General features: G+C 46.8%; 1 protein-coding gene across 1 annotated transcript in view; it reads left to right on the top strand.

Annotated features, from left to right (window-relative positions):
- The first annotated feature begins 460 nt into the window (after window positions 1-460).
- slc19a1 (solute carrier family 19 member 1) overlaps window positions 461-24035 on the top strand; it is a 53622-nt gene continuing 30047 nt past the window's right edge. The window contains exons 1-4 of the mRNA XM_085985535.1: window positions 461-1123; window positions 14758-15358; window positions 17807-17977; window positions 21814-22006. Coding sequence (XP_085841661.1) covers window positions 959-1123; window positions 14758-15358; window positions 17807-17977; window positions 21814-22006 — 1130 coding nt within the window. The 5' untranslated portion in view covers window positions 461-958. The remainder of the gene's footprint in view (window positions 1124-14757; window positions 15359-17806; window positions 17978-21813; window positions 22007-24035) is intronic.

Raw genomic sequence — 24035 nt, 5'->3', positions numbered from 1 at the left:
CCAAATTTCTAGCAAGCTTGAACTGTCAGACTGGCTTGAGAGGGACTGCAATGTTAAAGTACCCTCCCACTCCAGTTGATGGCAATATAGGCTGGAAAGGGGGTGTTTACATCTATCTGCTGTCAACCTCCTTGGTGTTTGCAGGGCACTCTGGTACTTGTAGTGCAGTGAATTCAGAAATCTGACTGACAACCAAAAACTCCCATTCCTACTGGGGGAGGAGAGAAGCTGTGTAACACTGGCGGCACACTATGTTACAGCTTGCCATGAACAGAGGGACAACCAGTAAACTAAGACAAGAGTATATATAAACAAGGCGAAAATATATTTATAAACTCAGGGATATACCTGTTTATACACTGTATGAATGGAACCGCGTTTATGTGTTCAACCATAAATGTATTTTGATGCTTTGGCAACATAAGATGTACCTTATCATGCCAATAAAGCGATTTGTATTGTATTGATAGCTGCTCTGAGTCAGGGCACTGTGCCTGGAGGACTCCAAGTCCCAGCCTGCATTGTGCACAGGCTTGTGGGTAGCAGCTGTAAAGCTCTGGCTTCAGCAAAGCCAATGTTTTCCTCAGGAGTATCAGATTTAGAGGAGGGGACAACCCCTGTTTATATTGCACTCCACGCGTTGGGAGCTTTGCAGACTTTTCTAACTGTCAGCAAGGCAGAGAGGAGCAGTCTTTGCTTTGTTCATGGCACTTGTGCTCTGCAGCAGCCTGCGGATCAAGCAGCAGCAAGGACGCCCAGCCCTCATACGGGCCCTTCTACTTCTGAAAAGTTTTTTCTGAAAGCAGGCACTGCCCTCACCCAAACGAGCCGGGTCAAATCCTTCACCGGGTGATATCGCAAGCTGCCAGCACGACGAGAGAGAGAGAGAGAGAGAGAACCCGAGAGTGGCCAAGGAGCAGGGCAGAGGGGGTGTGCGAGAGAGAGAGAGTCGAGCGGCATGGACCCCGAGGTCACGGAGAAGCCCCTCCAGCAGCCGGGAGACTGCTGGAGGTTCTCCGTCTTGTACCTGTGCTTTTACGGGTTCATGGCTCAGATTAAGCCAGCGGAAAGTTTCATCACCCCTTACCTCCTGGGACCGGACAAGAACTTCACCAGGGAGCAGGTGAGTGCCACGATGGCTGAAAAGTAAGGGGCAAAGAAAAGAAAGAAAGGATTTGTATTTATATTGTGCATTTCAGGATGTCCCAAAGCGCTTTCACCAAGCTTTTGGTCACCTGTCCTAGTATCTCCTTATGTGGCTCGGTGTCAAACTTTGTCTGTTAACGCTCCTGTGAAGCGCCTTGGGATGTTGTACTACATTAAAGATGCTATATAAATGTGAGTTGTTGTTGGGAGGCACAAGTTATATAGATTTATGCTGGTAATCCAGCTCAGGCTGAGGTTACAGAGGTAGAGATTGTGAGGTTAAACTCAAGCAGTCAGTCTCCAGTGAGGCTAGAAACGGGAGGAGCTTTACTCTGAATAGATGAGTGCATAAGACCCCCCGCAAGTGCGAACGCTGAATAATTCCTTTTAAACAGCAAGCTGGAGAAATACCTGTTCAGGAATGGGATTTAAATAAAGGACTTGCATTTCTAAAGCGTTTTACAGCCAATGAAGTACTTTTAAAGTATAATCACTGTTGTAATGTAGGAAATGCGGTGGCCAATTTGCGCACAGCAAGCTCCCACAAATAGCAATGTGATAATGGTCAGATAATCTGTTTTATGTTAATTGAGAGATAAATATTGGCCAGGACGCTGGGGAGTACACCCCTACTCTTTGAAATCGTGACATAGAATCTTTTATGCCCAACTGAGCGGGCAGACGGGGCCTCGGTTTAACGTCTCATCCAAAAGGCGGCACCTCCGACAGTGACAGCCAATCAAGTATGTTTGAAGTGGAGTCACTGTTGTAATGTAAAAACGCGGCAGCCAATTTGTGCACAGCAAGGTCCCACAAACAGCAATGTGATAATGACCAGAGAATCTGTTTTTAGTGATGTTGGTTGAGGGATAAATATTGGCCAGGACACCGGGGAGAACTCCCCTGCTCTTCGTGGACAGAGTGGCATCGGATCTCTTGTGTCCACCTGCGCAGGCAGACAGGGCCTTGGTTTAACATCTCATCCGAAAGACGGCACCTCTGACAGTGCAGCACTCCCTCAGTACTGCACTGGAGTGTCGGCCTGGATTATGTGCTCAAGTCTCTGGCGTGCGACTTGACCTTCTGACTCAGAGGCGAAAATGCTACCCACTGAGCCACAGCTGACACGATGGAACTATCTGTGCTTGAGATCACAATCTATGCTGACACTCCTGTGCAGTACCGAGGAGAGAACCGCGTTCCCAGGCTTTCGGGTCACCGATGTTTGAGGGATGTTAGTGGTGTGAAATATCTGCCAGGTTTGCCTATATAACTGCAGTCACTACTCTCCAAATTCACCTCAAGAAGTTTGGACAATATAAGCAGGCTAACAGGAGATTTGATGCTTTAGACAGAGTAAATAAAGAGAAACGGTTTCCAATAGCTGAAGGGTCAGTAACCAGAGGGTACAAATTTAAGGTGATTGGCAAAAGAACTCGGAGGTGACATGAGGAAAAACTTTTTTATGTAACGGGTGGTTAGGATCTGGAATGCACTGCCTGATAGGGTGGTGGATACAGATTCAATAGGAGCCTTCAAAAGGGAATTGGATAAATACTTGAAGGAGAAAAAATTGAAGGGATATGGGAAAAGAGTGGAGGAGTGGGACAAACTGGATTGCTCTTTGAAAGAGGTAGCGCAGACTCGATGAGCCGATAGAATACAGAAGGAGGTCAATGATTCTATAGGATGCTATATCAATAAAGTATTACTGAAGATCCCGGCCCCTTTGGAACACAACGGTTGGTGTGTTGTGGGGGCAGTTGAGTCGAAGTGTGATCTCTCTTGTTATTACATGTGCACTGAATGTTGGTCTGAAGTGTGACAGCTGCCGAAGGAGAATCATGAATCACTCGTAAGTAGAATTCTTGACACCAACGTCACTTTAGAATGAATGAATACCTTTGTGGTTAATGGAAAGGTTCATCATTGATCTCTTATTATATTGGCCCAGAACTTGGTGTCGGGGGCTTGCCGCGCGTGCAAGCCCCCGATCTGCACTCACCCTGCGCGCCGACATCTGAAGCCCGGGCCTGCTTGCATTTCCTGTCACAGGCCCGGTTCAGATGTCAGCGCGCAGTGCTTACCTGATCCAGCGGCGTAGTTAGTGCGATGTGCCGGCTGGGATCAGGTGAGCACTGTACAACCAATCAGGGGAGGGGAAGGTTCATTCATGAGTTTGAGAGTAAGAACTGTCAAACTCATGAAAACTACGGGGGCCCAAAACACTATTTAAACTTTAAATAAAAATTTAAAAACATCCCAATCATTAAATTAAGTATAAATAAGTTAAAAACAATAATTTAAACAATTTTTTTTGGAAAAAAATAGATTTTTAATAAAAAGGGTCTAAAACTAAACTTACCTTATTGTAGATTCTTTAAAATAATAAACCTGTGGGGGAAAAAAAAATTCTAAATTACACTAAAACACCACTTACCTGTAAAAATAAATACTTACGTGTGCTTTTTACAAGCGTAAAGACCGGAGGCCTTTAGACATGCGCAAATCCCCCAAAACAGAGGAAATCCAAGACGCACGCGCTGCCCCCTACAGCGCACGCGCTAGCCTCTTCAACTCTTGGGTTAGAGGAGAGGAAATGCCGGTTTTCAGCGCATGCGCTGTGCATGCTGAAAACCGGCATTTCCTCCGGCCAGACGCGTGAGTACCCCTTCCGTACTCACGCGTTTGGGGAGGAATTTCTGCCCCACAATCTTTGTTTGACTCTAGACTTTAAAGGTGCTGTGTAAATGCAAGTTGTTGTTGTTTCTAAGATATACCCAAGAGCACTGCATTTCCCAGCGAGACCCCTTGCCATCACACGACCCTGTTATGAAACGTACTTTCAACGTGACTGATATACCTATCAATTCATTCCATGAAAAGCGACGAGTTAAGATAGTAACTATAGGTTTTTATTGGCTAAATAACAGAGCCCACCCTCGTGGGCGATCGGTTCCAACAAGGGAGAATACTAGCCAAGCGATCGCCTTTATACCTGGGCAAGCAGGCGGAGCCATGGGCGGAGTCAGCTGAAGTAAGCCCAGGTATAGCAGTGTGCGTGGCGAGAGGTAACCTTGTGTAGCGATAACAACAGTGTATACAGTGATCACAACCGTTCACTATTGTTACACTGTTGTTAACGGTAACAGTGGTTTACCACAGTGACCATTCTGGAAAAAATATAAACGGCCCTCCCGCCCCCAACCTCTCACTCCCCACCGCCTTTGGTTGCCTCTAAGGTTCAGTGGGTAAATACATCTCCCGATGTGGTCCCGATGTGCATCGATCCCTTGTTCATAAAAGTGTGGGAGGCCATTCGGCCCACCCAACTCACTGTCATCACAAACAGCCCCCCCACTCCCCATCCAGTATTGATCGCTCTGTGTGTTACGCAGTGTCTCGTCACCTTAGTCCTCAAGTTGCCTTTTATCAGTTTGTACCTACGTGGCCTTGTTTTGCAGTCGTGATTTTCCCTTGTTAAACATTTTATTAACACTTAATAGTGCTCAGGGTTAACTTTTTCCATTCCAGTCAGTATTTTACATACCTCCTGTGTAAGGTTCCATCCGACTTCCTTTCAAGGGCTGAAGTAGAGAAAGAACTTGCATTTCTACGTGTCACCTGTGGTTCAGTAGGTAGCACTTCCACCTCGGAGTCTGAAGGTTGTGGGTTCAATTCCCACTCCAGAAACTTGAGCACAAAATCCAAGCTGACACTCCAGTGCAGTGCTGAGGGAGTGCTGCACTGTCGGAGGTGTCGGCTTTTGGATGAGACGTTAAACCGTCTGCCCTCTCAGGTGGACGTAAAAGATCCCGTGGCACTGTTTCGAAGAAGAGCAGGGGAGCTATCCCCAGTGTCCTGCCCAATATTTATCCCACAACCATAATCACTAAAACAGGTGATCTGGCTGCTATCGTAGCGCTGTTTGTGGGATCTTGCTGTGTGCAAATTGGCTGCTGTGTTTCCCTACATTACAACAGTGACCACTCCAAAAAGTACTTCATTGGCTGTAAAACATTTTGGGACGTGCTGAGATCATGAAAGGTGCTGTATAAAAGAATGTTTTTTTCTTTCTTTAACAAACACGATTCAGTCTAACAATATAAATTGATTCAGTAGTCGATTGGGGGAGGGCACAGTCATCCCACAATGAAGTGATTTCAGTTTTGTGAGAAGAGGCATATAAAAGAATTTCTTTTCTTCCCCCCTCTCTCTTTCTTTCCCCCCTCTCTCTTCTCGCTCTCGCTCTCGCTCTCGCTCTCGCTCTCGCTCTCTCTCGTCTCGCTCTCTCGCGCTCTCTCTCTCTCGCGCTCTCTCTCTTTTTCCCCCCCCCTCTCTCTCCCCCCCCTCCCTCTCTCTGCCCCCCCTCTCTCTCTCCTCTTTCCCCCCCCCCCTCTCAATTCAATTCAATTCAAATCGCTTTATTGGCATGATAAGGTACATCTTATGTTGCCAAAGCATCAAAATACATTTATGGTTGAACACATAAACGCAGTTCTATTCATACAGTGTATAAACAGGTATATCCCTGAGTGTATAAATATACATTCGCATTATTTATATATGCTCTTTTCTTAGTTTACTGGTTGTCCCTCTGTTCATGGCAAGCTGTAACATAGTGTGCCGCCAGTGTTATACAGCTTCTCTCCTTCCCCCAGTAGGTATGGGAGTTTTTGGTTGTCATTCAGATTTCTGAATTCAGGGCATATGTGTGAGAATTTTTGGTAGAAATTCTCCGATGCCCTGATATTTTCCACAGGCTGTGAGGAAGTGCATCTCTGTCTCCACTACTCCCTGACTGCAGTGAGAGCATATCCTGTCCTCTCTTGGCAGCCTGGTCTGCCTATGTTCGCTAAGTCTGTACCTTGTCAAGGTTCTTCTCAGTTTGTTATCCTTTACCATGGTCAGGTAATCAGTGTCAGATCTCTCTCTCTCTCTCTCTCTCTCTCTCTCTCTCTCTCTCTCTCTCTCTCTCTCTCTCTCTCTCCCTCCCTCCCTCCCTCCCTCCCTCTCTCTCTCTCTCTCTCTCTCTCTCTCTCTCTCTTTCCCCCCCCCAACCCTCTCTCTCTCCCCCCCCCCACTCTCTCTCTCTCTCTCTCTCTCTCTCTCTCTCTCTCTCCCCCCCCACCCTCTCTCTCTCTCTCTCTCTCTCTCTCCCCCCCCCCCCCACCCTCTCGATAGAGGCATTTCTTGATCATAATGTGCCGTTGTAAATCATTGAAGTTGTACTTGCCACAGTTCACTCGGCATGTCACCTCCCCTCCCCCAGTGCAGTTATTTTTTAATGAGCTGGGCTCCCTGTTGCCTAGGATTAAGTTGAAGCTTCATTAGTAACTCCACAGGAGTTTTGCTGCCCTCCATTTTACGTAGCATTACCTACAATACAAAAACGCACCACCTTATACTTATTTATATTACATAGAAAGTATAGCACAGAAACATGCTCCACACAGGCCGCCTCCCATCCCTCTTCATTTCACCCTATCAGCATAACCTTCCATTCCTTTCTCACTCATCTAGCTTCCCCTTAAATGCATCTAATAATAATAATAATCAACTTTATTGTCATTGTTAGTGCACAAGTGCAGTACAACGAAATGTAAGCTTGCGGCTCCCGAGAGTGTACATTTTGATTAAGACATTTAACAGTCATTTGACTTGTAACATAAACATAAACATAATAAAGTGCATTGGCAGATGTGCAGGCTTTAGAGTTTATTTGTGGAGTTCAGTAGGATGACAGCCCTGGGAAAGAAGCTGTTCCTAAATCTGGTCGTACGGGTGCGACTGCATCTGTAGCATCTCCCAGATGGCAGGGGGGCGAACAAACTGTGGCTGGGGTGGGTAGGGTCTTTGATGATGGTCAGTGACCTCCGTAAACAGCGTTTCTGGTATATGTGCTCTATGGTCGGTAGCCGGGTGCCGGTAATGCGTTGGGCAGTTTTGACTACCCGCTGCAGGGCTTTCCGGTCATAGGAGCTACAGCTGCCATACCGCACTGTGATACAATTCGTCAGGATGCTCTCTATTGTGCAGCGGTAAAAGTTAGAGAGGATCAGGGGTGACAGGTTACATCCCTTCAGCCTCCTTAGGAAATATAGGCGCTGCTGGGCCTTCTTCACCAAAGAGGAGGTATTGAGGGACCAGGAGAGGTCTTCCGTGATGTGGACTCCGAGGAACTTAAAGCTGTCCACCCTTTCCACCACAGCCCCATGGATGTGGATGGGGGTGTGTCTTCCGCCTTTAGACTTCCTGAAGTCCACAATGATTTCCTTGGTTTTCTTGATGTTAAGGGCCAGGTTGTAATCGGCGCACCACTTCACGAGGTGCTGGACCTCCTCCCTGTAGGCTGACTCATCGTTGTTGGTGATCTGGCCTACCACCGTGGTATCATCCGCAAACTTGATGGTGTTGGAACCATGAACAGCCACACAGTCGTGGGTGAAGAGGGAGTAGAGGAGGGGGCTCAGCACACAACCGGGGGAGGTGTGGTTACCTAATTTGACAGACTGGGGTCTGTTAGTTAGGAAGTCCAGGGTCCAGTTGCAAAGGGAAGTGTTCAGGCCAAGAGTGTGGAGTTTGGTGGCCAGCTTGTTGGGGACGATAGTGTTGAATGCTGAGCTGTAGTCTATGAACAGCATTCTGATGTAGGTCTCTTTACCGTCTAAGTGTTTCTATACTACCGTCTATACTATTCGCCTCAACTACTCCCTGTGGTAGCGAGTTCCACATTCTCACCACTCTCTGGGTGAAGAAGTTCCTCCTGAATTCCTTATTGGATTTATTAGTAGCTATCTTTTATATTTATGGCCCCTAGTTTTCTCCACGTCTACCCTATCGATCCCCTTCATAATTTTAAAGATCTCTATCAGATCACCTTCTTCTTTAGGGAAAAGAGCCCCAGCCTGTTCAGTCTTTCCTGATCATTATAACCTCTCAGTTCTGGTATCATCCTTGTAAGTCTTTTTTGCACCTTTAAAATGTAAATCTGACATCAACCTCCGGTGACTGCACGTGCAGTTAAACGCGGAAACCAGGAAGTTGCTGTCTGAGTTGCCCTGCTCCTCCAGAAGTTTTGCTATATCAGTATCTCGTCGAGAGATTCTGCATTGAAATACATGGAACGGCATGAGGTTGCTGTACTTGTGTGATAGCTACCCACTAAACTAATGCCAGAAAAAGTTGAGGCTTGTCCATTCCTGTGTAAGTAAATATTAATGGCGTGATAAGTCTTAATTACAGCCAAACAACCTCTCTGACATGGAAAATTAACTTTTACAAGTGTGGCATCTCATTCCTTCAGATTTTAATTATTGTTGGAGATATTAAAAAGATTAAAAATTGAATTTAATAAATTCTTTGTCTCTTTTTTATCTCTCAATCCCATCTTCTGTTCCCTCTCTCTTGCTTTCTACATAACTGACACTTCCAAGTTCAGGCTCTGTGTGCCTCAGTAAGGATTCTTCATTCTGATTGGTTAAGGTGGTACACAGTTGCTTGCCTTGTTCACACTGGTCCTTGATCCCCTGCCAAAATGGCTTTCTAATCACAGCAAGTTCCAGTGCACAAGCCCATCGGAAGACTGTCGGCAAGTGTAAGTGCATTTGCTGCTGACTGCACAATCCAGGTCAATGTTGAGGCCGGAAGGCTGTAAAGTGCCTAGTCGAAAGATGAGGTGCTGTTCTTCAAGCTTGCATTGATCGTCATTGTAACGGGGTAGGAGGTCGAGGACAGAGAAATCAAAGTGGAAGTTGGGCGGGGAATTAAAGTGTAAAGTGAAGTGGGTTTCCCAAAGTGGATTCAAACTGGTCGTATTTAGCAAAGTCCGTAACAACAACAACTTGCATTTATATAGCACCTTTAACGTAGTAAATAAAAAGACTTGCATTTCTATCGCGCTTTTCACGACCAACGGACGTCCCAAAGCACTTTACAGCCAATGAAATACTTTTGAAGTGTGGTCACTAACGCGGCAGCCAATTTGCGCACAGCAAGCTCCCACAAATAGCAATGTGATAATGACCAGATAATCTGTTTTTGTTATGTTGATTGAGGGATAAATATTGGCCAGGACACTGGGGATAACTCGCCTGCTCTTCTTTGAAATAGTGCCATGGGATCTTTTACGTCCACCTGAGAGGGCAGACGAGGCCTCGGTTTAACATCTCATCCGAAAGACGGCACCTCCGACAGTGTAGCACTCCCTCGGCGCTGCACTGGGCGAGTCAGCCTAGATTTTTGTGCTCCAGTCTCTGGAGTGGGACTCAAGCCCACAACCTTCTGACTCGGAGGTGAGAGGGCTACTCAGTGAGCCACAGCTGACAGAAAATTTATTGATATTATAGTAAAAGGTAAAGCGTTCCAAGGCGCTTCACAGGAGCGTTATCAGACAGAATTTGACACCGAGCCACATAAGGAGATATTGGGGCAGGTGACCAAAAGCTTGGTCAAAGAGGTAGGTTTTAAGGAGCGTCTTAAAGGAGGAGAGCGAGGTAGGAAAGACAGCATAGCCTACTGTACCAATAGACAGTACATAACAATCCCAGAAAGGTGATCGATCCTGCATGTATTATACAATTATACCAATAATTTTTATGGTACACCACCCTGCAATTGAGACTTCGCAGTGCCCCCACCATTAGTCCAATTGAAAAGAGAATTTTTTTAAATAACCAGTTATTTAGCTATTTACGCCAATAAAGCCCTTTGGCATATGTCCTATTGTGGCTCGGTGGGCCTCTGAGTCAGAAGGTCGTGAGTTCAAGTCCCACTCCAGGGACTTGAGCACATAATCTAGGCAGTACTAACGGAGTGCTACACTGTCTGAGGGGCCATCTTTCAAATGAGATGTTAAACCAAGGCCCCGTCTGCCCTCTCGGGTGGACGTAAGATTTCACGGCACTACAGAAGAGCACGGGGAGTTCTCCCCGATATCCTGGTCAAAATTTATCCCTCAACCAGCGTCACTAAATCAGATTATCTGGTCATTATCATATTGCTGTTTGTCGGACCTTGCTGTGTGCAAATTGGCTGCCGCGTTTCTTACATTACAACAGCGACTACACTGCAAAAAGTACTTAATTGGCTGTAAGGCGCTTTAGGACATCCTGAGGCCCTATAGAGGTGCTATAGAAATGCAATTTTTTTACTTTTTCTTTCTTATCTGTGTATGAGGGACTTGTACAATATTACATACAATATTTCCGCTCATGAGCTTTGGGATAAACCTCCCTCGGCCGATCTAAACCTTGCAGTGTTCTCTATCGCCTCGTGCAGCAAGGCTGGGTGCTGGGCGATAGCTAACTCTCCTCACGGCCTGCATTCACTCATCACTTAGCAAAGATTTCACAATGGCATACCTCTCTCGCACCTCACCCTACCAATTGGAAACGGCTGGTTGCAAGACAGAATATATAATGCACATTTTTATTAAAAAGGGGTATGTTGGTCCTTTCATGAAGGGCAAAGGAAGCAAATAATGATGGCAATGGTTAACCGAAAAAAATCCCAATCTGTTACCAATGGGAAGGTCAACATTCAGAATGGAAGTTAAGTAGTCATCCTCTCATAGAATGTTGTATAACCGAGGTACAACTTGTTTTCATAGTGCAGTCAATTTTGTTATGTAGGCAAGTGGGATTAGTCAGTTTATGCACAGCAGATGCATTCTGAATAAGTTTTTAATTTTAATAGAGGTGTTCAAAATTTTGAAGGGTTTTGATAGAGTAAATAAGGAAAAACTGTTTTCAGTGACAGAAGGGTCAGTCACCAGAGAGGACAGATTGAAGGTGATTGGCAAAGGAACCAGAGGGTAGAAGAGGAGGTTTTTTTTTTTACACAGTGAGTTGTTATGATCTGGAATGCGCTACCTGAAAGGGTGGTGGAAGCAGATTCAATAGTTACTTTCAAAAGGAAATTGGACATCTATTTCAAAAGGAAAGATTTACAGGGAGTGGGACTCACTGGGTAGCTCTTTCAAAGAGCCGGCACAGGCACGATGGGCCGAATGGTCCTCTTCTCTGCCGCATGATTCCGTGAACCTAAAATTAAGTTATCAACTGATACGCTACTGAGTAATAGATACCACCGAGACACCAGGCAGGGTCAATCCCTGGTTTGTGCCAAGCTAGCTGATCTCAGTTGGGCCAGGAGTGAGGGGTCTGCCGTAATTGTACGCATTGTTCCTGTGCTAAAGAGGGAGAAAAACCTCATCCAGGGCGCTTTGTGCTGATTAGTATCCTGTGGTCCCTGCTGGAAAGTGTGCAGGTGTGGACACTGGGTGACGATTAGTCAGGCTTGTGTGTGATTACAGCCCCCCCACCCCCCACAATCAAATATTCAAGATTCAGCATCGAGCGTCACAAGAATAGTGGCCACTTGGGCAAGCGTCTCACAGACTGCACTAAGACAAGTGTTGGCACTGTGGGAAGGAGACACTTGGGGAGCAGGACAATGGAGAATTATGTGGGAGTTGGGAAATATGTGGAATTGCCAATGGAAAATTATTTGGGCACGGTGGGGGAGATCGGGGAATTGGCAATGAGGAATTTTATTTTTTATTTGTTTATGGGATGTGGGTGTCGCTGGCAAGGCCAGCATTTATTGCCCATCTCTAGTTGCACTCGAAGGTGGTGGTGAGCCGCCGCTGCAGTCCGTGTGGTGAAGGTACTCCCACAGTGCTGTTAGGGAGGGAGTTTCAGGATTTTGACCCAGCGACGATGAAGGAACCGCGATAGATTTCCAAGTCAGGATTGTGTGTGACTTGGAGAATTTGGAGGTGACGGTGTGGGGGAATTGGCAATGAGGAATTATGTGAACTTTGGAGCGACACACAGGATCCTGGTGAACCGGTCCGAGTTTGTTGTGGAAGAATTCCTGTGTAATAATTGCCAGGTGAATGAGAGCAGGGTTGGTGTGAAGATTAGAGATTATTAACGAACTGTTACATTGTGAAAGGCATGGAATCAGAGTGCTAAGCCTGAGTCAGCTTACAGATAAAACCCATCAAACTAGTATCTGGATCAAAGGTCCTATTCTTGACCTATTTTCCGCTTCATATAGAATTAATTTTATTCTTTTAAACAAACAGTAGCTGTCACTGTAACCTCTGTGTAACGGCCTAAATCATTCTAACAATCACCATGCATTCTCCATTCACCACCAACTCAAAGCTGTACAAAGTGGCGTCATCCAAATCAAGTGGTGCTGCCGTTTTTTCACATCTGTTTATTTTTCTCTCTCTCCGCTTTGTAGGCCAGTTGCCACCATACTTGCTCCTTCAGTGACAGCCGTGGCTCAGTGGTAGCACTCGCGCCTCCCAGTCAGCAGGTTGTGGGTTCAAGTCCTACACCAAAGGCACAAAATCTATGCTGTCACTCCCAGTCAGGTTCCTGCCCCACCCACCGCACCAAAATGACCGTGACAGAGGTGCACTATCCCTCCTCATCCTGTCTGCAGCCTTCGACACGGTTAACCACACCATCCATCTCCAACACCTCCCTTCTGTTGTGCACCTTGATGGGACTGCCCTCACCTGGTTCCACTCTTGCATATCCAATCGTAGCCAGAGCATCTCCAGGAATGGCTTCCCTTCCTGCCCCCACATCGTTACCTCAGGAGTCCCCCAAGGATCTATCCTTAACCCTCTCTCTTCCTCACTACATTTGCAGACGTGGGTTCAGCTTCTACATGCACACCAACAACACCCAGTTTCACCTCTCCACCACCTCTCTCTGTTGTCAGACTGCTACCCCGACATTTTGTTTTATTCGCTCCTGGGATGTGGGCGTCACTGGCAAAGCCAGCATTTATTGCCCATCCCTAATTGCCCTTGAGAAGGTGGTGGTGAACCGCCACCGTCCTTGTGGTGAAGGTACTCCCATAGTGCTACGACTGGGTGTGCCTTTGTTGTGTCTGAAGCCGGTGCCCAGCTTGATGCTGGGTGGTCCGTCTGGTTTTATTATTATTATTTTTCATAGCGGTTTGGTAAAACTGAGTGGCTTGCTAGACCATTTCAGAGGGCAGAGTCAACCACATTGCTGTGGGTCTGGAGTCACATATAGGCCAGACCAGGTAAGGACGGCAGATTTCCTTCCTTAAAGGACCTAGTGAACCAGTTGGGTTTTTACGACAATCTGATAGTTTCATGGTCATCAATACTGATACTAACTTTCTAATTCAAGATTTAATTAATTAACTGAATTTAAATTCCCCAGCTGCCGTGGTGGGATTCGAACTTGCGTCTCCGGATCATTAGTCCAGGCCTCTGGATTACTATCCCAGTGACATTACCACTATGCTACTGTACCCTCCTATCTAGTCTTGAATGAGGTGCAATTCCCTCCCATGCCACAAACTCTGTAATCCCACCTCTAACTCCATCTCGCTGTCTCAGGCTGAACCCGGCTGTTCAGAAGCTTGACGACCTATTTGACCCAAGTTGAGCTTCCAACCACACATACTCTCCACCACATAGTCCGCTTACGTCCACCTCTGTAACATCGCCTGTCTCCGCCCCTGCCTCAGCTCATCTGCTGCTGAAACCCTCATCCATGCTTTTGTCACCTCCATTTTCCACCCTCCGTAAACTTGAGTTCATCCAGTACTTTGCTGCATGTATCCTAACTCACACCAAGTCCCATTCACCCAATCCCCCACTTCCTCACTGATCTACATTGGCTCCTGGTCCAGCAATGCCTCCAATCTAAAATTCTCATTCTGATGAGTAAATCCCTCCGCGGCCTCGCTCCTCCCCATCTCTGTAACCTCCTGCAGCCCCACAGCCCTTTTCCTGACCTCCTCTGCCTCCAGCCTCTTGTACATTCCCCCTTCCCATTTTTTGTCCTACCATTGGCAGCCATGCTTTCAGCCGTCTAGCCCTAAGCTCTGGAATTCTGTCCCTAAAACTCTCCACCTCTCCTCCTTTAACACCCTACTTAAAACCCACCTCTTTTACCAAATTCTTGGTCACCCGGCACCCACTGTTTAATGAGAGAATTCATCAGTGTTGAGCAGTGGTTTAGAGAATTGCATTCACACTTGCATCAATTAGATAACAGACTGGTTTAACCTTCACAGCTGCTAAAAGACAGATTACATAAAGGCAAAGAGTGAAACTGATTATAAACACGTAAACACACAGATAGTCGGTTAATTTTGAGAGATGCAGGAACTGGCTTATTTAGAATTGAAAATTCTCTTCCTTGTGTTCAAATCCCACCATGGCCTTGCCCCCCTCTATCTCTGTAACCTCTTCCAGTTCTACAACCCTCTGAGATCTCTGCACTCCTTCAAATCTGGCCTCTTGCGCATCCCCAATTTCCTTCACACCACCATTGTCGGCTGTGCCTTCAACCGCCTAGGCCTTAAGCTCTGGAATTCACCTCCCTAAACCTCTCCCCCTCTCTATCTCTCTCATCCTTAAAACCTACTTCTTTTGATCACCTGTCCTAATATCTCCTTTATGCGGCTCGGTGTCAAACTTTGCTTGATAACTCTCCGGTGAAAAGCCTTGGGATCTTTTTACTACGTTAAAGGCACTATATTAATGCACATTGTCATTGAAGACTGTTCTAAACCCCTTTTCTTTTTCTGGTGTTCCTTTTCCAGCTCACTAATGAGATCACGCCGGTCCTGTCGTACGCCTACATGTCAGTGCTGGTCCCCATCTTCTTGCTGACTGACTACCTCCGCTACAAGCCGGTCCTCATCCTGCAGAGTCTCAGTCATGTCGCCATCTGGCTGCTGTTGCTATTTGGAACCACAGTGCTGCAGATGCAATTCATGGAGTTTTTCTACGGAATTACCATGGCCGCCCGGGTGGCCTACTCTTCCTACATCTTCACCCTGGTCAGCCCCCTGTCATACCAGAAGGTGGCCAGCTACTCCCGGTCCTCCGTGCTCATGGGGGTCTTTGTCAGCTCGGTGCTGGGGCAGCTCTTTGTCACTCTGGGGGACGTGCCCTTCTGCACCTTGAATTATGTCTCCCTAGGGTTCGTGACCTTCGCCTTCACCTTGACCCTTTTCCTCAAGAGGCCCAGACGGACCATGTTCTTTAACAGGCAGGCGCTGGAAGCCAATGGCGCCATCCAATCCGAGGCAGATGCCACGCACGCCACCTCCGTCACGCTGGTGACCGAGAAGCCAAAAGCCCCACGCAGATGGCACTGGCGGGAAACCGCACTGGCGAAAATGATCCTGGAGCTCAAAAGTTAGTGGACGCCCCTTTTTTATGTTCACTCTCATTCGCCTCTGAGTCAGAAGGTTGTGGGTTCGAGTCCTGCTCCAGATACTTGAAAACCTAATCTAATCTGGCACTCCCAGTACAGTACTGAGGGAGTGCTGCACTGTCAGCGGTGGCGTCTTTCGGATGAGGCGTTAAACCGAGGCCTTGTCTGCCCTCTCAGGTGGACGTCAAAGATCCCAAGTGATTATTTCAAAGTAGAGCAGAGTTCTCCCCGGTGTCCTGGCCAATATTTATCCTTCAACCAACATCACTAAAAAACAGATGGTCTGGTCATTATCACATTTCTGTTTGTGGGACCTTGCTGTGCACAAATTGGCTGCTGTGTTTCCTACATTACAACAGTGACTACACTTCAAAAGTGCTTCATTCAATTAGATCGTGGCTGATCTGTATCTTAACTCCATTTACCTGCCATTGCTCCATATCTCGTGACACCCTTAACTAACAAAACTCTCTCACTCTCAGTTTTGAAATTTTCAATTGACCCTCAGCCTCAACAGCTTTTTGGGAGAGAGTTCCAGATTTCCACTACCCTTTTTGTGAAGAAATGCTTCCTGACATCGCCCCTGAACGGCCTAGCTCTAATTTTAAGGTTATGCCCCCTTGTTCTGGATTCCCCTCACCAGAGGAAATAGTTTCTCTTTATCTACCCTATCAACTCCTGTAATCATCTTAAACACCTCAATTAGATCACCCCACAATCTGCTTTACTCGAGGGAATACAAGGCTAGTCTATGAAACCTGTCCTCGTAATTTAACCCTTTTACCCCTGGTATTCTGGTGAATCTGCGCTGCACCACCGCCAAGGCCAATACATCCTTCCTGAGGTGTTATATTATATAGTTGTATCATTTTCAACTGTTGTGAACTGCACCGTCTGATCAGGTTTCACAGTTGTGCTTTCCCACTCTCCTCTCTTGCCACTGTCAGTAGCTCACAAATCAACAGCCAAACCCAATGTAGACAACAACAGCTCACTAGTTCTACTGTGGTTTTTCTCCTCGGCTCTGTGGCTCTTCCTTCTCTCCACATCCTCAGGGTGCCTAAACCATTGCATCACCTCCAACTCTAGGGTTGCCAACTCTGTTTGGATATATTCCAGGAGGTTTCATCATATGACCTCCAACTGCCCCACGCTTCCACCATTGGTCGCCCGACATGTACCTCCTGCCGGCACGTCGCCTTCCTCCGCCAATTGGAAAGCGAACAAACTCTTGGTTACCCGATTGGCTGATTCTTGACTGTCAGTCAAACAGCCTTATTTTCCCCCCCATCTCCAATATTTTCATAACTCAATTAACAAAAGTGTTCAAAGCAAATGAAAAAGAACGCACATTTTTTAATGCCCCAATTATTTTTGTCCCAGGTTGTTTGCAGCAGTGTCCTGGAGATTAATCTTCAATTCCTGGAGGGTTGGCAACACCTAATTCTTTTCCAGGTGGAGCTCCTTACTTCCCTCAGTCTTTCCTTCTTTGTACAACCCGAGTTTTGCATCTCCTAATCGCTGACCGATTTACTTTGTCCTCGCCCTTGCTCTTTTCGACCTCGATGGTGCGCTTCACTGAGCTTTGACCCTTCACCTTGGTTCCTCCATTTAAGAAAGTGAACTGCCAATCAGAGTGGTACTGCAGGTGGCGCTCATCAGCTGCTTGAGATTTGTTAAGTGTTTAGAATAATGGGAATGATTTTATGGTCTGGGAGGTTCTTGTGGTTTAGCTTTGAGCCCAAGTAGAGCTGCTGTACCCTGGCCTGTGCTGCTGCATTCAGCGTGCCGAGGAAGTTATCCAAGTTGGGTTTTAGAAAGCAAGACTTGCATTTATATAGTACTGTTCACGACCTTGGGATATCCCAGCCATTAAAGTATTTTTGGAGTGTAGTCACTGTTGTACTGTAGGAAACGCGGCCGCCAAATTTGCGCACAGAAAGCTCCCACAGACAGCAATGTGATAATGACCAGATCATCTGTTTTTGTGATGTTGGTTGAGGAATAAATATTAGCCAGGACTCCACTGCTCCTCTTCAAAATCGTGCCTTGAGATCTTGTCCACCCTCCTGAGCAGGCAGCCGGGGCCTCAGTTTAACACTTCATCTCTGACAGTGCAGCACTCCCTCAGTGCTGCACTGGGAGTGTCAGTCTGATTAGGGGCTCAAATCTCTGGAGTGGGACTTGAACCCACGATCTTCTGACTCGAGGCGTGAGCGCTACCCACTGAACCACTGGCTGATACTAGTGTAGTAATAAGCAATATGCCTCTGATGAATAGTTATTAACTCGTTGATCTAAGGAGAGTTTTCTGAAGTGAATCTATAACTTTGAGCGTGATTTTGTGCTCTGTAATTGAGCTATAATCGCATGCGGTGAGAAGCTGGCTCCTCTTGATCCTCACTCCCTGTCTTTGCTTCTCTTTGCAGACACGGTCCGATCGCCACCGTTGAAGTTGTGGTCTCTGTGGTGGGTTTTTAACTCCACCGGCTATTACCTGGTGGTCTACTATGTGCAAATCCTGTGGGACAACATCTACCCATCCAGGGAAAGCAGGGGCGTCTACAATGGAGGCGTGGATGCAGCCGCAACGCTGCTAGGTATGGGATTTAAAAAATGTTCCCCTCAGCCCTCGGGAATGATGTGTGAGGCAGGAGGGTGTACAGTTCAGGGAGCCACGAGAATCTACGGTTCCAATACAGCATCATACAGCGCAATATCATAATGGCGGACTTTCAGGGCCACCAGAATCTACTGTTCCATCATAGAAGCATACAGCACAGAAGGAGGCCATTCGGCCCATCGTGCCAGCTCTTTGAAAGAGCTATCCAATCAGTCATACTCCCCTGCTCTTTCCCCATAGCCCTGCACATTTCTCCTTTTTCAAGTGTATATCCAATTCCCTTTTGAAAGTTACTATTGAATCTGCTTCCACTAACATTTGAGGCAGTGAATTCCAGATCATAACAAATCGCTGTGTTTTTATAAAAAAAAAAAAAAAAATCTACCTGGGCTCTTTTGCCAATTATCTTAAATCTGTGTCCTCTGGCTACTGACCCTCCTGCCAGTGGAAACAGTTTCTCCCTATCTACTCTATCAAAACCCCTCATAATTTTGAACACCTCTATTAAATCCCAGGGGTTGCGATTAATTGTCCAAGGCACATAGCAGAACGACCATTGCAGTTCAGCTTGTGTCCCAACCTGCACTCTTGTGGTCATGGCTAGACAGCAGTTTACAGTAGCAGACCGAGTCCCTTATGAATCTAGACCAGCCATGCATTGGTTAGGGGAGCTCTGGTATAATGACTAATCTTAAGTTGTGGTAGGTCATTTATTGGAGAATACATGGAATCCCCACCATGTTCTGCCATCACCTCAAGGTGGAAAATAAAGCCCTTGCTATACTGATCCATACAGGCTAAACCACTTAAGATTTATTTACAGCTGAAACAATATACAGGTGAACATGAAAGATCCCACGGCACTATGAGGACAAGCAGGGGCATTTTCCCCAGTGTCCTGGCCAATATTTATCCCTCAACCAACATCACTAAAAACAAGATTATCTGGTCATTATCACATTGCGGTTTGTGGGAGCTTGCTGTGCGCAAATTGGCTGCCATGTTTCCTACATTACAACAGTGACTACACTTCAAAAGTACTTCATTGGCTGTAACGCGCTTTGGGACGTCCAGAGGCTGTGAAAGGTGCTATATAAATGCAAGTCTTTCTTCCTTTCTTGCTCACCTCCCCCTTTGCTGATTGTAGAAATTCCTGGGTGTGTAAACTCCTCCACCACTTCCATTTCCTTGCCATCAAAGCCCGCCTTGCTGACAGCAGTAAGAGAAAAATCTTGAGACCTTTAACTTTGGGAAATGTCAACGTTTTTCAGAGTTCTACCTCTGGAGCGGAAGAAGCAAGATTATTTACTCCAAGGTTTGGTTCTGGCTGAGTTGCAACCCTTAGATTCACGTTGGTCCAGATCGGCGAACTTGCCAAAGCAACTTGTTTACATCACCGAGGCTGCCAGTTTGAGCAAGAAATTAGAGTCTGAGAAACCCAATTGTTGGACAAACACATTCACCCAAACCAAGAATTGACTTGGAACAACATGATCATTACCAGCACTACAGCATAGAGGAATCCAATGTTCCTGTAGTCACAAATACCAGGAAACACATTGCTGTAAAGTGATGACACTTGTAATCTTGGCTGCCCAGATTTCAGAGCCAGAGATATAAACAGATCCCTCCACGCCCTAAAGCAAATTCACCAGGCTGTGCTTGGCACCATTTTACTAACTTTCAACATGTGGGATTCACAAACAGTAAATAAGTTAAATCTAATAACATTCAATTTGACCCCATTCTCCCCACACACGTGAATGTAAAGACTTCTATTTATACAGCGCCTTTCATAACCTTGGACTGTTCCAAAGTGCTTTACAGTCAATTAAGTATTTTTCAAGTATAGTCACTGTTGTAATGTAGGAAACAGGGCAGCCAATTTGTGCACAACAAGCTCCCACAAACAACAATATGATAATGACCAGATAATCTGTTTTAGTGATGTTTGAGGGACAAATATTGGCTAGGACATCGGGTGAACTCTCCTGCTCTTCTTTGAAATAATGCCATGGGATCTTTTACGTCCACCTGAGAGGGCAAATGGGTCCTTGGTTTAACGTCTCAGCCCCCAGCTTGGAGTCAGAAGGTTGTGGGTTCAAGCCCCACTCCAGAGACTGGAGCACAAAATCCAGGCCGACACTCCAGTGCAGTGCTGAGGGAGTGCTGCACTGTCAGAGGTAACATCTTTTGGGTGAGACGATAAACCGAGGACCCATCAGTACTCCCTCAGTACTCTATCACCCCAAACAGCCCTTCCCCTTCGCCTGGCACCTTCCTGTGCAAGCGGAGGAGATGTAACACCTGCCCCTATACCTCCCCCCTCCCCACTGTCCAGGGCCCCAAACACCCCTTCCAGGTGAAACAGCGATTTACTTGTACTTCTCGCAATCTAGTATACTGTATTCGCTGCTCACGATGCGGTCTCCTCTACATTGGGGAGACCAAACGCAGATTGGGTGACCGCTTTGCGGAACACCTCCGTTCAGTCCGTAAGGGTGACCCCGAGCTTCCGGTCGCCTGTCATTTCAATTCACCGCTCCATTCCCACTCGGACCTCACCGTCCTTGGCCTCTTGTACTGTTCCACGGAAGCTCAACGTAAACTCGAGGAACAGCACCTCATCTTCCGATTAGGCAGTCTGCAGCCTTCCGGTCTCAATATCGAGTTCAACAATTTCAGATCATAACCTCGGCCCCTATTTCATTTTCACTTATATTTTTCCACTCCTTTCCTTCCCCCCCCCCCCCCCCCCCTTTCCTTTTGTTTCTCTCTCACACCTGGCAGCTATCTTTTGCCCTGCCAGTACACTTTACACCTAATCACAGCCTATTACCATCTCGTCTAGCTTCTAATCTCTTTTACTTCTTTTGGTTCTTTAATTCTTTTGTCCGATCGCAGCCCTGCCTTCGATCTAGTTCCTTTTCTCTCCAGTTTTGAAGAAGGGTCAAACCCGAAACGTCAACTCAAATTTCTCTCCACGGATGTTGCCTGACTTGCTGAGTTTTTCCAGCATTTTCTGTTGTTATTTCGGATTTCCAACATCTGCAGTATTTTGCTATAGTACTCCCTCAGTACTCCACTGGAGTGTCGGCCTGGATTTTGTGCTCCAGTCTCTGAACCCACAACCTTCCGACTCTGAGCCGGGAGTGCTGCCCACTGAGCTATGGCTGACACAGTATGCGGACAAGCTACATCAGCAATCTACTGTCTAGATTTTCACTTTTTAGATAGAAATTTCAGCACAGTAATAGGCTATTCTGATCATGCTCCACATGAGCCTCCTCCCACCCCTCTTCATTTAATCCTATCAGCATAACCTTCTATTCTTTTCTCTCTCATGTATTTATCTAGCCTCCCCTTAAATGCATCTATACTATTCGCCTCAACCACTCCCTGTGGTAGCAAGTTCCACATTCTCACCACTCTCTGGGTAAAGAAGTTTCTTCTGAATTCCCTATTGGATTTATTAGTGACTATCTTGTATTTATGGCCCCTAGTTCTGGTCTCACCCGCAAGTGGAAACATCTTCTCTGCGTCTACCTTATTAAAGCCTTTCATAATTTTAAAGAATTCTATCAGGTCTCCCCTCAGCCTTGTCTTTTCTAGAGAAAAGTGACCTAGCTTTGAAAATAAAAGCCAATGATTCTACTGCGAGTGTCACTCTCGGATTCTGCAACTCCTCCTCCCTCCACTTCCCCCCCCCCCCCCCCCCCCCCCCCCCCCCCCAAACCTCATTGCTCCTGTCTGATCCTCGTACGGTCTCGTGCTCTGAGGTTTTTCAGTTGGCTTCCTTCGTCTCGTTGGCAGGTGCCATTGCGTCTTTCTCAGTGGGGCACGTGACGCTGCGCTGGTCGCTGTGGGCGGAGCTGGTGATTTTCATCATCACGGCGTTGCAAGCCGGACTTCTGTTCCTCATGAACACCACCACCAACATCTGGGTCTGCTACGTTGGCTTCGTCCTGTTCCGGAGCAGCCACCAACTCCTGGTTCCCATAGCAATGTGAGTATGACTTGTGTTCCCTCCCGCAGTGCGCGGCCTGAAAGGGCGGCGGAAGCAGATTCAATAGGAACTTTCAAAAGGGAAGCGGATCAATACTAGAAGAAACAATCTGCAGGGCTCTGGGGAGAGAGCAGGGGGGGGTGGGGGTGATGTACCAGAGGGTCACGTACACGTCTGGAACTGCTCACTCAAGATGAGGAAGGACTTAAATGGAAAAATATAGAATCAGACAGCTCAGGAGGAGGCCATTCGGCCCATTGCGCCTGTGCCGGCTCTTTGAAAGAGCTATCCAATTAGTCCCACTCCCCCTGCTCTTTCCCCATAGCCCTGCAAATCTTTCCTTTTCAAGTATTTATCCAATTCCTTTTGTAAGTTGCTATTGAATCTGCTTCCACCACCCTTTCAGGCAGTGCATTCCAGATCATCATAACTCGCTGAGTTTATAAAAAAAATCTTCTCTTCTCCCTATTGGTTCTTTTGTCAATTATCTTCAATCTGTGCCCTCTGGTTACCGACCCTCCTGAGAGTAGAAACATCTTCTCCTTATTTACTCTATTACAACAGTGACTCCACTTCAAAAGTACTTCATTGACTGTAAAGTGCTTTTGAGACATCCGGTGGTCATGAAAGGCGCTATATAAATGCAAGTCTTTCTTTCTTTTCTAATCAAATCCCCTCCATGATTTTGAACAGTTGTTTATTAAGTCACTGAAACAATAGCTTACTCTAAGAATGATTGGCTTACATCCATTTAAAAAAAAATCCCAGGGCATTGGCCTATTTTTAATATAGATTAATAGAGACTCCTGATGTGAGAAGGATGGAATCCTTGAACACAATTATTCACTCACTCACTCGATTGGGGTGCGGAGGGGGGTTGGGTGTCCTTGCTCGATTGAAGAGTCGGGGGGTAAGCAACACAGGATGTCTGCCGCTACTCCCGTTCCCGGGGTCACTTTAGACAAGGTCAAAGTGTCAACGAACAGCAGCTTTATGTCCGATAGACTGTCCTGTGAGTGCCTTTGGCTTGGGGCCCACGGAAGGCTACAAGACGAGTTAAATCTCTCCAACAGCCAGACACTTGAGAGAAGTTCCGTGGCTGCTTCTGCATCGAACTGAACCCATTTTATATTCGAGAACAGGCTTGTCTTGAAATATGGTAGCCATTTATGCACAGCAAGATCCCACGAACAGCAACAAGATCATCTTTTTTAGTGATGTTGGCAATATGGCAAATAGTTCCATGGCACTATTTCGAAGAAGAGCAGGGGCGTTCTCCCCGGTGTCCTGGCCAATATTTATCCCTCAACCAACATCACAAAAACAGATTATTGGGTCATTTATCACATTGCTGTTTGTGGGAGCTTGCTGTGCGCAAATTGACTGCCACGTTTCCTACATTACAACAATGACTACACTTCATAAAAGTTCTTCATTGGCTGCAAAGCACTTTAGGCCTTCCTGACAACATGAAAGGCATGATATAAATGCAAGTCCTTTTCATTCTCTCTCTCTCTCCTCTCTTTCTCTCTCCACTTCTCTCTCTTCCTCTCTCTCTTTCTCTCTCCACCCCTTTTCTCTCTCCACCCCTCTCCTCTCTCCTCCCTCTTTCTCTCTCCACCCCTTTCTCCCTCCCCCCCCTTTCTCCCTCCTCCCCCCCCCCCTTTCTCCTCTCCTCCCCCCGCCCCCCTTTCTCTCCTCCCTCTCTTGTAACCCCTGCAGGATGTGCACCTCGAGTTTGAGAACAGGATCAGGCTTGTCTGTGGAAACCCACGCGGTTGAACAGTCTGTCTGGCTCACACTTGGGCGAGGTGCTGAAGTGCTGTTTGCACTGATGGACCTGTGTTCTAAACGAGAAGGTGTCTTTCGTTGAGGCGGTGGACAAGCGGAAAGGAGGGGGTGTGCAGGGCAGTATGTTGGGGGGTGGGGTGTTCAGGGCAGTGTGTGGGGGGAGGGGGTGTTCAGAGCAATATGTGGGGGGGGGGGTGTTCAGGGCAGTATGGAGGGGGTGTTCTGGGCAGTGTGTGTG

The sequence above is a fragment of the Somniosus microcephalus genome, chromosome 4, assembly GCF_052327205.1.
Source record: "Somniosus microcephalus isolate GS21.2 chromosome 4, FLI_Smic_1.0, whole genome shotgun sequence".
In the NCBI taxonomy this organism is placed as follows: Eukaryota; Metazoa; Chordata; class Chondrichthyes; order Squaliformes; family Somniosidae; genus Somniosus; species Somniosus microcephalus.
This window is presented reverse-complemented; position numbering and strand designations above follow the sequence as displayed.